At 40.9% G+C, this 12,284-nt stretch overlaps 1 protein-coding gene across 7 annotated transcripts in view; it reads right to left on the reverse strand.

The window, feature by feature from the left end:
* Positions 1 to 12,284, reverse strand: part of EFCAB7 (EF-hand calcium binding domain 7) — a 367,307-nt gene that overhangs the window by 115,807 nt on the left and 239,216 nt on the right. For all 7 annotated transcript variants that reach the window (XM_085602394.1, XM_085602399.1, XM_085602395.1 and 4 more), the window contains 2 exons: positions 11,033 to 11,142; positions 5,674 to 5,831 (listed from right to left, as the gene is read on the reverse strand). In XM_085602394.1, the coding sequence (XP_085458520.1) occupies positions 5,674 to 5,831; positions 11,033 to 11,142 (268 nt within the window). The remainder of the gene's footprint in view (positions 1 to 5,673; positions 5,832 to 11,032; positions 11,143 to 12,284) is intronic.

Here is a 12,284-nt window from a genome sequence, read left to right on the forward strand (position 1 = left end):
AGCAGTATTGGCAATATTCCTGCGAGAAAAAGTGACTGTACTTCAGTGTTGAATATTACTGGACTGAACAATAGCAGTTTTTTGTTCTCACATAATACCTATTTCATTTGCGGAAGTAAAGGTTATTACCACCTACCTATTGGGTGGTCTGGAAGTTGCTACGTGTCCTTTTTTCTTCCACTTGTGTTTTTGGCACCTGCATCCTACCATAAAGACTATAAACTGTATAATGACATTTCTAAGAGCCGAATCAAAAGAACAATAAATAATGATGAGGTGGATCAAACTGATACTGCACTACAGCAGTATATTGACTTTAATTTGGGACTATTCTTCTTTGCTGGTGCGGCCTTAAACAGTAGAAAGATCAGGAGCTTGACACATGTTGTAAAGGCTGTAACCAATCAGACAGCAATGGCGCTTGGAAATATCACAGAAGAATTACAAATTGCGAGAATTGTGAGGCTCCAAAATAGAATGGTCCTTGACGTCATCTTGGCTGACCGTGGTGGAACATGTCGCATCATCGGGAGTAGCTGCTGCATTTACATCCCTGACCACTCCCCTTCTGTTTTTGATGCAATTTCCAGAATGCAAAAAATAGCCACTGAAATCCATCACGATTTAGGAACATGGACTTTGACTGGATGGCTATGGAACACGTTTACTGTATGGGGCTGGAAACCATTAGCCCTATGTATATTTCTTGCTATTCTTTTCACTTGTTGCCTATGTTTTCAATGCGGTCCAATGCTTTGTTCCCTATGTGTTTCTACTTGCACCTCGTGTATACCGACCAAACAGAATGTTAAGAATGTAAATGCCCGACTAGCAAGTGATCAAGAAATTAATGAAATGATGCAAATCGATGTCCATGATATTTTTCGTATTCTTTCAAAAGCATAAGAAAATGTCTTCAGCATATGCTAAAAGGATCGTCTGTGGAAATCTGAAATAATTTCATTTGCATAAGCTGAAGCCATTTTGGTTGTGGCATGCATTTTGTTAGCTATGTAATTGTTCCGTCTTCACTGTTGCTTGCCCTTCTATTCTGCTGGAGTCATCGGCTTTAGTTAACTCCTTCTGTACTGAGCCAAAGCAACGTACGCGCTGAGAAAAGGCCTATAGCTGCTAAAAAGCACCTGGTTAAAGATATAACTGTCAACTATTTTCTGCTGTTGTAAACAGTTCTGATCCCCTTCCCACTTTGCTGACTAAGTGATCACCCATCTGCCCATGTTTGTCGGTAACTATTTCTGTGTAGGCCTGTACCTTCTATTTGTATCTACATGCTTACTCTGCGACAAAGTGTGTATAAAAGTACCATGGTCTGTGTATTCAATGTACTACCACCTGCAACACTTGAGGGTGTTGTATGGACGTGGTCCCACTCATGAGTGATTAATAAACTTGTTATTTGAATTCCATCTTAAGCGCCAATCCCTATTTTGTTGGTCTACGGACCCGTGGACAAGATAAGGGTGACCCCTGCACCGGTGTGCTCATTAAAAGGCACCTTTCCACACCAATTCTAAACAGATACATACTGACCTCAAACAGTAGCTGTCATACACTGATTATCCATAACCTACCCAACTGAGGGAGAGTCTCTGCCCTGAATTCGCAAGTGGGAGCTAAATCTGTGTAAAGAAATCTCTTCTTATATATCCCTGTTAATATGAACCAGCGTTGCTTCACTGCTAACGTGCACAGAACACAAAGAATGCCAAAAAAAGTCCTTAACAGATGGTACTTATCTGTGATTGGAATAAGGAGAATATACTCGGACACAGGGACGTCCCGCTGGATGGCTAGGGAGATCTGCACCTCACACTGTATTCTCATAGTTACCAAGGTTTTTTGGAAGGAAAATGTACACCTGATTAAGGCCATATTCGAGGTACAAACTATATTGAGAGGTGACATAACATGAAGCCATTAATGGGGCACATCAGTCCTCAACAATTTTCATCAGTGGGTCTCGGTCCGGCATTATGCCATGTGTCTCTGTCTTCATGCAACCCCACCCCTACAACATTCACAATCTCATTCAAGACAATGCACTGCACCCCAAGATACCCTTGCTTCCAGCCAGTTACTGCACAGTTGTGTTCTTCGTCCCACATCTTAGCCATGCAGCTGTTTTGCCACATGCATGTTATGTTATGCAGATCAGTAGAGAGCACTATGACCCGGAAGGGAATCATGGTGCTGAGCAGGTGTGAGGCTAGGCACACCTAGAGCCAAGTGGGGTACTTTAAAAAGTCAGGTCTTCAGCTTCTTGCGTAATTCAAGAAGTGAGGAGGAAGCTCTTGCGTGTAGCTGCAGGTCATTATATGCTTTAGGAGCGATGTAGGAGAAGGTTTGACTGCCGGATCGGTTTTTCAAATGCATGCATTTTGGGCAAGTAGGAGTCCGGATGAGGAGAAGTGTCTGGAAGGTTTGTGAAAGCAGATGGGATTGTTGAGGTATCCCGGGCCAGTGTTATGTAGTGCCTTGAAAGTGTGGGTGAGGAGTTCGAATTGTGCTTATTCGTGAATGAGGAGCCAGTGGAGGTCCTTTAGAGTGAGGCATGGGAGGTTGAATGAAATTCTGGCTGTCGATTTCTAAATGGTCTGCAGCCTTCTGGTGAGATTTTTGTTGATCCCAGCATAGAAGGTGTTCCCGCCATCCAGCTTGCTTGTGACCAGGGCGTGCTCATGGTTTTCCAAGTGTGATTGGAAGCCATTTCAAGGTATGGAAGCCCAAGGAGGTGATGGCATTCACTTGGGGCTGTCATGACAAATATGCTGCTGTTAAGGATCCTGAGGTTCTTGGCGTGGGTGATTGGGGTGGGTGTTGGTCCTAGCTCTGTTGGCCACTAGGTGGAGTCCCACAGTGATGTGCTCTTCCCGAAGATCACAATTTTTGTCTTGTTGATGTTCAGCTTTAGACAGTTGCTCTTCATCAAGTGGGCAATTTCAGTCATGCAGTCATTGAACATGATCTGGGTACTGGGCATCTTGTCTGTGAGTGAGAGAATGAGTTGTGTCTCGTCGGCATAGGAGAAGACATAGATATCGTGAGAGTGGATGACGCTGGCTAGAGGGATCATGAATGCTTTGAAGAGGGTCGGGCTAAGGAAGGATCCTTGGGGCACTCCACAGATGAGTTGGCGGGCATCTGAGATATACGATGCCACCTGACTGACTCGGTCCATCCAGTTAGGAAGGATAAGATCCATCTGAGTGCGTGACCTTGGATTAGAATGTCATGTAGGTGTTGGATGAGGATGGGGTGGGAGACTGTCAAATGCTGATGAGAGGTTGAGAAGAATGAGGGCAGCTATATCTTCTCTGTCCAGAGCCATGCGAATGTCATCTGTGGCAGCAATGAGGGCAGTTTCGTACTGTGGCTAGGTCTGAAACCGGACTGGGTGGTGTACAGGAATTGGTGGTCGTTGAAGTATTTGGTGAGGAGATTGTTGATGATTTTTTCTAAGACCTTGGCTGGGAATGGTAGCCGGGAGATTGGTCTGTAGGTGGCAAGCATTGAAGGGTCCGCAGAGGGTTTCTTCAGCAATGGGAGGACAGTTATATGTTTCCAAGCATCTAGGAAGGTCAGCGAGGAGGTTGGGCATTCAGAATGGATGTGAACATGGCGCTGGTGGGTTGCAGTCCTCTGGGATATGTGTGGTGGGTGCAGGGGTCTAATGGGGCCCTTGAGGGGATGGACTTCATGGTGGCTGTGGTTTCTTCTGAGGTGATGACAGAGCAAGTGATTAGCATTGGTTCCTTGGATAAAATCGGGAGGCGTTTGGCAAGGTCTGTCGGGTCCAGTTGCAGGCTGATGTTGCTATAAATGGCGATGATTTTGTTGCTGAGCAATTGAGAGAAATTGTTGCAGAGGTCCTGAGAGGGACTGATCAGGTTGGAGGCAGCCAATGGAGAGGTGACATTTTTCACAATGGCAAAGATTTCTTTGCTTCTGTTGGTCCGGAGCAGCACTTTTGCTGGTCTGGTTTATCGGGTGGTAGTGTTTGAGGACGGCTTTGAAAGTGCTCCTGTCTGCATTGTCATGGCTCATTCCCCATTTGCTCTCCAGTTGTTTGCAGCTGAGTTTCATCAGTCTTGAGTTCCCACTTCAAACCACACCTCGCATACATGGACCAGCTGAGATACCTCCATTGTGGCAGCCTCACTTCTTGCAGCACTCACACTTACAGCCATACATGTCAGCCACATTATATTCCTGCTCACTACAGCACTAACATGGTCTCCTGCTGACATCTCTTGAGGAAAGTATGAGTCCCATAGAATTACATGCTATTCGGTGCATGTACAAAAGGCTGTACCATAGTTGTGTTCTCTCTACTAACCTTGTTCATGTTCCAGCATCGGTTACTGACTGATCTTCAGGTTCATTTAAGATAGAGCTCCGAAAAAAGAGGCTCAGTTTTAGGTGTCAGTGTTTTGCAATTGTGTCTGAAGATGCAGTTGCTCCATTTCTAATACTTCGAACCCCTACTTCTCTACTACATTTCTTCAGTAGTCTGAATGGCCTCTACACTTTGGGCCTTGAGTTCTTACTGTCTACTACTTCTTGTGGATTCTGACTAAGGGCCTGATTATGAGTTTGATGGTCCGATGGACTGCCAAGCCCATGGTGATGGTGGGGCAACCGCCGTACTGGAGGTCCGACCTCCATATTATGACTTTTGCATTGATCTGACGCAGACAATATGCTTGGCGGTGCCGCTACGGCACCACCAATCATATTATGACTTTTCTCACCGCCACCGTTTTCATGGCAGTGAGCTCGCCATGGAAAGTGTGGCGGTGAGTACAGGGCTCCATGTTGCCTCAGGGCCAGGGGATGCATGCAGGGGGGCACATGTTGTGCCCCCCTGCATGCATGCACACCCAGTTCCTGCACAACATGGACTTAACATTCCATGCGGTGCAGGAACATGCTTGAGCGGTCCCACGGGTGTGCCTAAGGCTCTGCTATGAGCCTTACAAAAGCACCGCCGCAGGACAGCCCGCGGGATTTGAACTTGTAAATCTGCAGGCAGTGTGCAGATGACTTTGGCGGAGCGGCAGCGGGGTGCTGGCGGCGCACTGCCACACCGCCAAAGTCGTAATCAGGCCCTGAATCTCCCACAGGTTCACAGATGTTTCCTGGTTTTAACCAGTTTTTTCCCTCTGAGAAACTGGATCAGCTCAAACGCTGTTTCTTCATCTCTTCAGGCAGTGTTTTTCTTATAGCGCTGTCTTAAAGGGAACCCGGCGCAGGGAAGAATGCAGTTGTCCCTTTCTTTACAAAAAGAATGAAAAATAGTACATCTCATATCCACTTCTCATATTTCTCTTATGAAAAGTGCTTCTCTGCAATATACTGTGTTTTATTTTTTATTTTTCCGACGGGGATTAAAATGGGGTTTTACAGTCCAATGTCTTTTTGTCTCAAAACGTGATTTTAATTTAATGCTAGTGGCTCTAGGTTGGTATGTCACGCCCTCTAGATAGACACGCTGTCTTCCAGAAAACAGCTACTCCGGAGTTGATGAATATCAAAGAAAAATTAGAAATGGAGAATAAAGGTTTAACGGCAGGAATAAAGAACTATTCTAGAACTTAATTACTACGAACAGAATGTGATTAAAGTCAATTATAATTAATTAAGGGTACTCACCTAAATTCCTTTGTAAGAACCAAATCTTTATTTTTGTCTCGATTAACCAGCTTAGTTTCTCCTCTGATTTGCTTTTTCTTCTTTCTTAATCGACAGCCAGTTGTGAATGGAATTAACCAGTAGACCCCGGAAGCAAGTTCCCCTTTCCATCCAAAAGTCTGTTCACCCCATAAAAAATGAAAAATACAAGGTTAATGAGCTAGCTCTATATTCGGAGTAGGATTTCTACAAAAACGTCTCTTTGATTTATTCAAGTTAAACTTTTCTTTCTACTACTAGAAGCTTACGAAATATGCATTTAAAAACATTTTTAAAACTGCAGCACAGAGTAAGAGTCTCCTTGAATAAAAATAAGGAATAATCAGATAAAGGAATCAATAGACAGTCTTGAAACTCAGGATTTATTTCAAGACCAGAAAATCACTTAGAACTACCACTACCTATTCATTCTAACCTTTTTTGGACTTACGTAATCCAACCGAGACAGAATTTGTAATAACATCATAGAAACAACAAAGGAATAAGCAGATCCCCAAAACATCAGAACCAAAAAAAAAAGTTTTCAAGAGTTGCCTACAAGAACAATGTTTACAATACTACGAAAGAAATGAAAATACAATTACATGAAAACACCACAACCTGTAGAAGGTCGTATCTAAGGTAATATGTGGCAAAGCACTATTGACACCATTAAATTGTTTTGGGCATGGTGCAACATGGTATCAGTGAATTGTTAAAGGTTTTTTCAGTTGCTTCAGCTTTTATTATATATCTAATGACCAGTGTCTCACTTTAAAACTAACCCGCTGCATCCAAACACTGCACTGCTCTATCACATCCATTCAACTAGTGTACTAGTGAAAGTCTATTATAAATCAATATTATGAATGCATTACATTATTATTCCTTGGACAAAACTAAATGTGGTTTACGAGGTCATGTTATTTTGACTTAGTTCAGGACAACTATCAGTAATGATTTATGTGTGGATGTAAGAGAGAATAGAATCAGCGTTTTTTTAATTTACGGCTCTCTAAATCCATTTATAGATCAACAATCTTTTGGATAATACATAGACATTCGGATCACATTCACTCAGATTAATTTTTCAACGTGCCCCAAGAGGTGATCACTACAAAAGAAGCGATCAACATGATTCTGCACATATGATCAGGTGAATCTAAAGCATAACCCATCAAATGTGTGAATCATTTACTGATAACACTGTTATACACAAGGGAAACGTTGCACGTTTGTAAAAAAAAAAAAAAAAAAACTTTTATACTCAATGTAAAAGAGGGTATGCAGGTTCCTCTTGCCACCTTCAATTTAGTTCGAACTCAACCAGCCATATGGAAATACAGGTTTATGGGTTGATTAAGAGAATGGTGGGATGTTATGATTGAAAAGAAGATTAATCAGAGTCTAATTTTATGGAATTCAGAATGGGAGAGGGTTACATCATAGGACATAGGGCAACGTCAGCCATGGACACTGCATTGCACTGCATGTCCAGAGTGTACATACACTCTCGGTCGGCGCCCAGAATATGTATTTGTAGAAGTCATGGGAAGTTCCATAGTTTTAAAACATTTCACGAATGGCAATGGCTTGAGAGTCTGCTTTATGGAATGCACACTAATGCACACTAATGCATTCAGTCAATGGCCAGTTCGTAAAATCATAGCTATAAGCAATGCACAATACCATTCACATAGTGGAGGATATCCAGTCCGCCATAATTAGAGTGCTGTTGACATCTATGCTCTTGTAATATGGCAGTCAGGACATCCGCTATTTTTTGGTGTATGTCCTACATCAGTCCAACTCCATATAAGGCCCATATTGCCCTGAGAAGAGAACTACAGTAGACGCCATACGCTAAAATGGAAAAAACCAGCCTGAGAATACGTCCATGTGGCACCACATATACACACGTTTAACAGGATACATTTATTGTATCAGAACTCTCTGATTTCCAGCAATCTGAAAGTTTCTATCCCATTCCCAGTATTCCACAGGTCTCCATCACCTCCAAGTTAATATGGAAAACATGATGGAGAAAAAAGGCTCATGGACTCTTGTGTTGCCAAGTATCAACCACACAGATACACAAAACTTTGACATTTAGTTTCAAGTTATTAGAAGTTAATGGTTTATGTCTTTGATAAAATATATGAATATAGCAGCACAGATCTGTGCATTGCCAATACTAGTTACTTTTTAGTGACAGAGATGGATAACATTTTTGTAAAATTTTAGCGTACTTTTTGGAACACGCATTGTCAATGTGAAATGTAACAAGCTTTATTTGGATAAATACTTATACAAATTGCAATTTAGGTTTCATTGTCAGCCTCAACGTGTCTGCCAAGAATGGGTGGTTTGATTTTCACGGAATTTGTTTGGCTAAAAATAGTCAGTAGGCCTTATTCAGCTTGAGAGTTTTGCTGCCAATTAAAGGTTTTAACACATACAAATGTTACTGCTCTAAGGTATGACTGAAGAAGATCACAAAGTCAAGTAATTATCATCAAGACTTTATTCCCTTCCAAAAGATTAGATTGCTATTTCATTTCAGTTGTGCTCTATCATCGGGCCATCTGCAATAATATTTAGCATAAAACGCAGAATATAATATTAGAAGATTCTATTTTAAATATTGAACAGGCAGACTTCCAATTCAGGATTTTCCATGGCAGAAAGAAATAAATAAAACAAAGAATGCAACTTGAGTGGTTGCTCACTTTAGAATGAAGGTCATGTCTTATTTGCATGTCCTGAATTAGAAACCCTTAGAACACGTTTTCGTTCACTTATTTTACAAAGGAAAAACGTTAGTACAAAATCAATGATGAGTTGTATAGGGTTGATTCAATTAATATTTTTTATATATTTTTATTGTACTTACTTATAGTGAGATGATACTTGATCAATTTGGATCGATGTACTGAATGGGTCTTATAAAAAAAAAATGTTTTTTAATACACATTTGTGATCGTATTTTGGATTTTTCACTTTCTTCTACTGAAGCAGCTGGGTGTAGATAATAAATAAATACCCTGTGCGAAGGTATGGGAAAAATCGAGTTGCTGTTAATCAAATTTACTTTGTTTTCAGAACCAGGAAAGGGTAAACCTTTTCCCATCTCTCTGGATAACTCGGAGACCCAAGTCATTAACCCAGAAGTTTGAAAGTGACTAAGCTTGCTGAAAGTGTTTACCCTATTACACTTTGTATTTTTCTGTAAATACTATGTACTATACACTAAATTGTTTTAACTCTCCTTTTTTAGGAAATACTCGCATGTCAATTAAAGAGATGCATATAGGACCCTTCTGAATAATGAATTAGTGTTTCGCATGGGGGCTTTTTTGAAAACCATTGTTCGAGCTTGTAATTCGATGCTTCCTACTATTTAACTGTATTTTATTTGTTTTTAAATGCACTGATAATATTATTAAGTATTTTCTTATCAGGAATGTTATGAATTAGTGTGTTTTCTGTATTTTTATCCGACTATGCTCTGTTATGGATATGTTTCTATCCGAATAAAGTATCTATGATGATGAAAGTGTTTACCCTGTTTATTACATCACACAGTGCGTGAGAGAACATTAAACAAGCATTTGCACTGCAATAGGTCTCGCATTTATGAGAGTTTGAGATATTGGCATTGTAAATGGCAATAGCTTAAACTCTCGCAAACGCAAGACCGATTGCATTGCAAATACTTTACTTTCGTAAAAGCGCACCATGCCGTGCTTTCACATTAATGGCGGCCACGGCTTTTTCTTTAGACGAGCCGAGTCTAAAGAAAGGGGTGCGGCCATCAATAAAGTGAAAGCGGCCGCGTTCGGCGCCACAAATAAACCAAAGAAGAGTTAAGAACAATGGTTCAAGGATGGCCCAAAAGGGTCCAATAGAAAAGGTGACCCAGGCAGGGTCACTTGTTTTTTAAGATAAGTGAAATCAATTCCGTGATGAATGCGCATTCATCAGCCAGCCCCAACAGCTGCAGGACGTCTCTGACTGCTCGGCCTCAGGCTCCCATTCACTGCCCTGTCGCCCCTCTAAAGAAAATTACATTCTCCAGGCGGATCTATGTACTGCCAAGCTGCTTGTTTTCAAATAATTAACCTTTGAAGCCCCTGCCTCCCACTTTGGAGACTCTAGGAACTTTACGGGCAGTTTAACTTCAAAATACATGCTCACCACTGTCCTGAAGATGAACCCCAATAATTGGGTTTGAAACGCCGTCGACCACCCCACAACATGAATTCCTTATAACTTGTAAAGATCAATTATGTTATTCAACTACTATATTGTTGTCAATGCGATGTCTTTTTAAAACTACTATCACTATTTCACACCACGCTTTTCTTATTTTGTGAGCATTCTAAAATTGACTTTGTTTAAATAAATACCTGCTATCTTTTGACCTACATGACCCTTTACGTACTTTGTCTCCTGCTCCCTACGGAATTGATTTCACTTATCTTAAAAAACAAGTGACCCTGCCTGGGTCACCTTTTCTATTGGACCCTTTTGGGCCATCCTTGAACCATTGTTCTTAACTCTTCATTATCACCCCAGGTTCACATATCGGGGTACCCTTGTCTCCTAAAACCACAAATAAACCAAAGGCGTTCGGCCGCCACTGTGTGGTGCCATGCTATAAAAAAAACGTTTGGAGAGAGCATTTCTTCCCTGTAACGGCAGGCAGGTGAAAAGCATTTAACGAAATAGTGCTTCAAGGCTGTAATTATAGCCTACCGAAAAATAACACATGTAAAAGGGACAGTCCTTATGGGAGGTTACAAGATGAGACAAGGCGGTACTAAGGAGGGACTACTAAGTCTATTCACCGATGAAAAGCCAGAGTTTACAAAGGACAATGACACAAGCCAATAAAAAAAGTCCATACCTGAATACAGCATGCCTTGCAGAGCAGCCCATGTGCTGCACAAAGTGATGGTAATATGATCAAGAATGCAATCAGTTGAAGACGATGTCAAATATTAGTGTTTCAATACTGAAATGACTTTTGTGTCAGCAAACCCATCAATGAATCAACATTCCTAAAACCACACTAAGGTAAGAACTTCGAGCTGACTGTTGGCATTCCTACATTATCTTAAATGTTTAATTTCATGCATTTGGAAGATTTTATGAACAGTGTAACTTCCTTAAAAAAGTACTTTCAATTCCGTACAACAAATATTGCTTCTTACATTCAAAAAGTCAAATGCCAACATTTGTTTTCAGATACACTAGTGCATGTGTTACTTGTTAAGTGCTCCATAAATAAAGAGGTGTCATGGTTGTCACGATAAGAAATACACAGTAATGAACTTGCCTCTTTGTTTCTTAATTCTGTGAAGAACACAAGCTCCATATTTTCCTGCTTTTCATTTTCCTTAAGAACAAATAAAGCAGTGTCCACTGAAATCCACGGCGATGGCTGTCCTAAAATAAAATAAAGCAAAGTGTAAATGCTGTGTAATATGATGTAATATTTAATACAATAAAGGAGTGAAAGCAAACAACAGCTTTGTATAAGAACAGTATTTCCTACACTCACAGTGTTACAAAAACAACACTGTCAAAGGCAAGGGCTCAATACATTTTGAATGGAGTTGGAGTGTCATTTTAAGTTCGGTAGAGTGGTGGAAGTCCCAACAAAAGTCATCGGAGCCCCTGCTCAAGCAAACCACAGCAAATGTTCCTTTCCTGTAACCACCCTGCAAAAAACAATCAATGGCCCCAGATGTACAGAAAAATACTCAGGCCTTTAAGGTCATTGATTATTTTATTCTCATAAACAATCCTCTGGGGATAGTTTTTGTGAAACAAAACTAATGCTGAATAGATAGCTATGACACGGAGGCCTGTCAGGCATTACATTTCTGATGACGTTTCCTGGTGGGGTATTTCTGATGAAAGTTCTTCGAATGGGTAGAAAAGGGTTTTCTTATGAAATACCCCACCAGTATACAGAATATATCCTGGGTAGACTGCTGTTGGGCAGGTGGAGGAGGTGCCTCTCCTGCCCCAGTAGAATGCTGGACTGCCCACCATGTCTTAGTTGACTCTCTCAGTCTATCAATATCATTAAGTGCATTCAAATTCTAGCATGTCTAAAGGTCTATAAAATTTCACAGCCACTTTAGTGAAGCCTAATGTATGTTAAGACAGTATAGCAACTCATTCCAAAAAAACGTAGGTTGGATGATTGCATGTGAATCTACATCGAATAAGTACATTTCAGAAAAGATCCATCCTCCACTCTTAACACCTCCTTCCACATTCCCTAAGATTCTCAACATCAGTTTCACCATTGCATAGAGATCACTTGCAGTACAGTATGCTACACAAGCTTACTGACTCTCTACTTTTAGAAAGCCACATTTACACACAAACAATGAGTTCTTCTCCATATGAGGATACTTAACAGATTTTAAAGCTTAGAACAGAACACTAAGAAGAACACATCCAATAAAAGCATGAACGTGACAAAAGAGCCTACAATTTATTTGAATACTTTCTAGCTAATTTAAACATCTCACCTAGACTTAATAGCCAAGATGAGGGCATACAGTGAGCATGAT

Source organism: Triturus cristatus, chromosome 4_2, assembly GCF_964204655.1.
Source record: "Triturus cristatus chromosome 4_2, aTriCri1.1, whole genome shotgun sequence".
Lineage (NCBI taxonomy): Eukaryota > Metazoa > Chordata > Amphibia > Caudata > Salamandridae > Triturus > Triturus cristatus.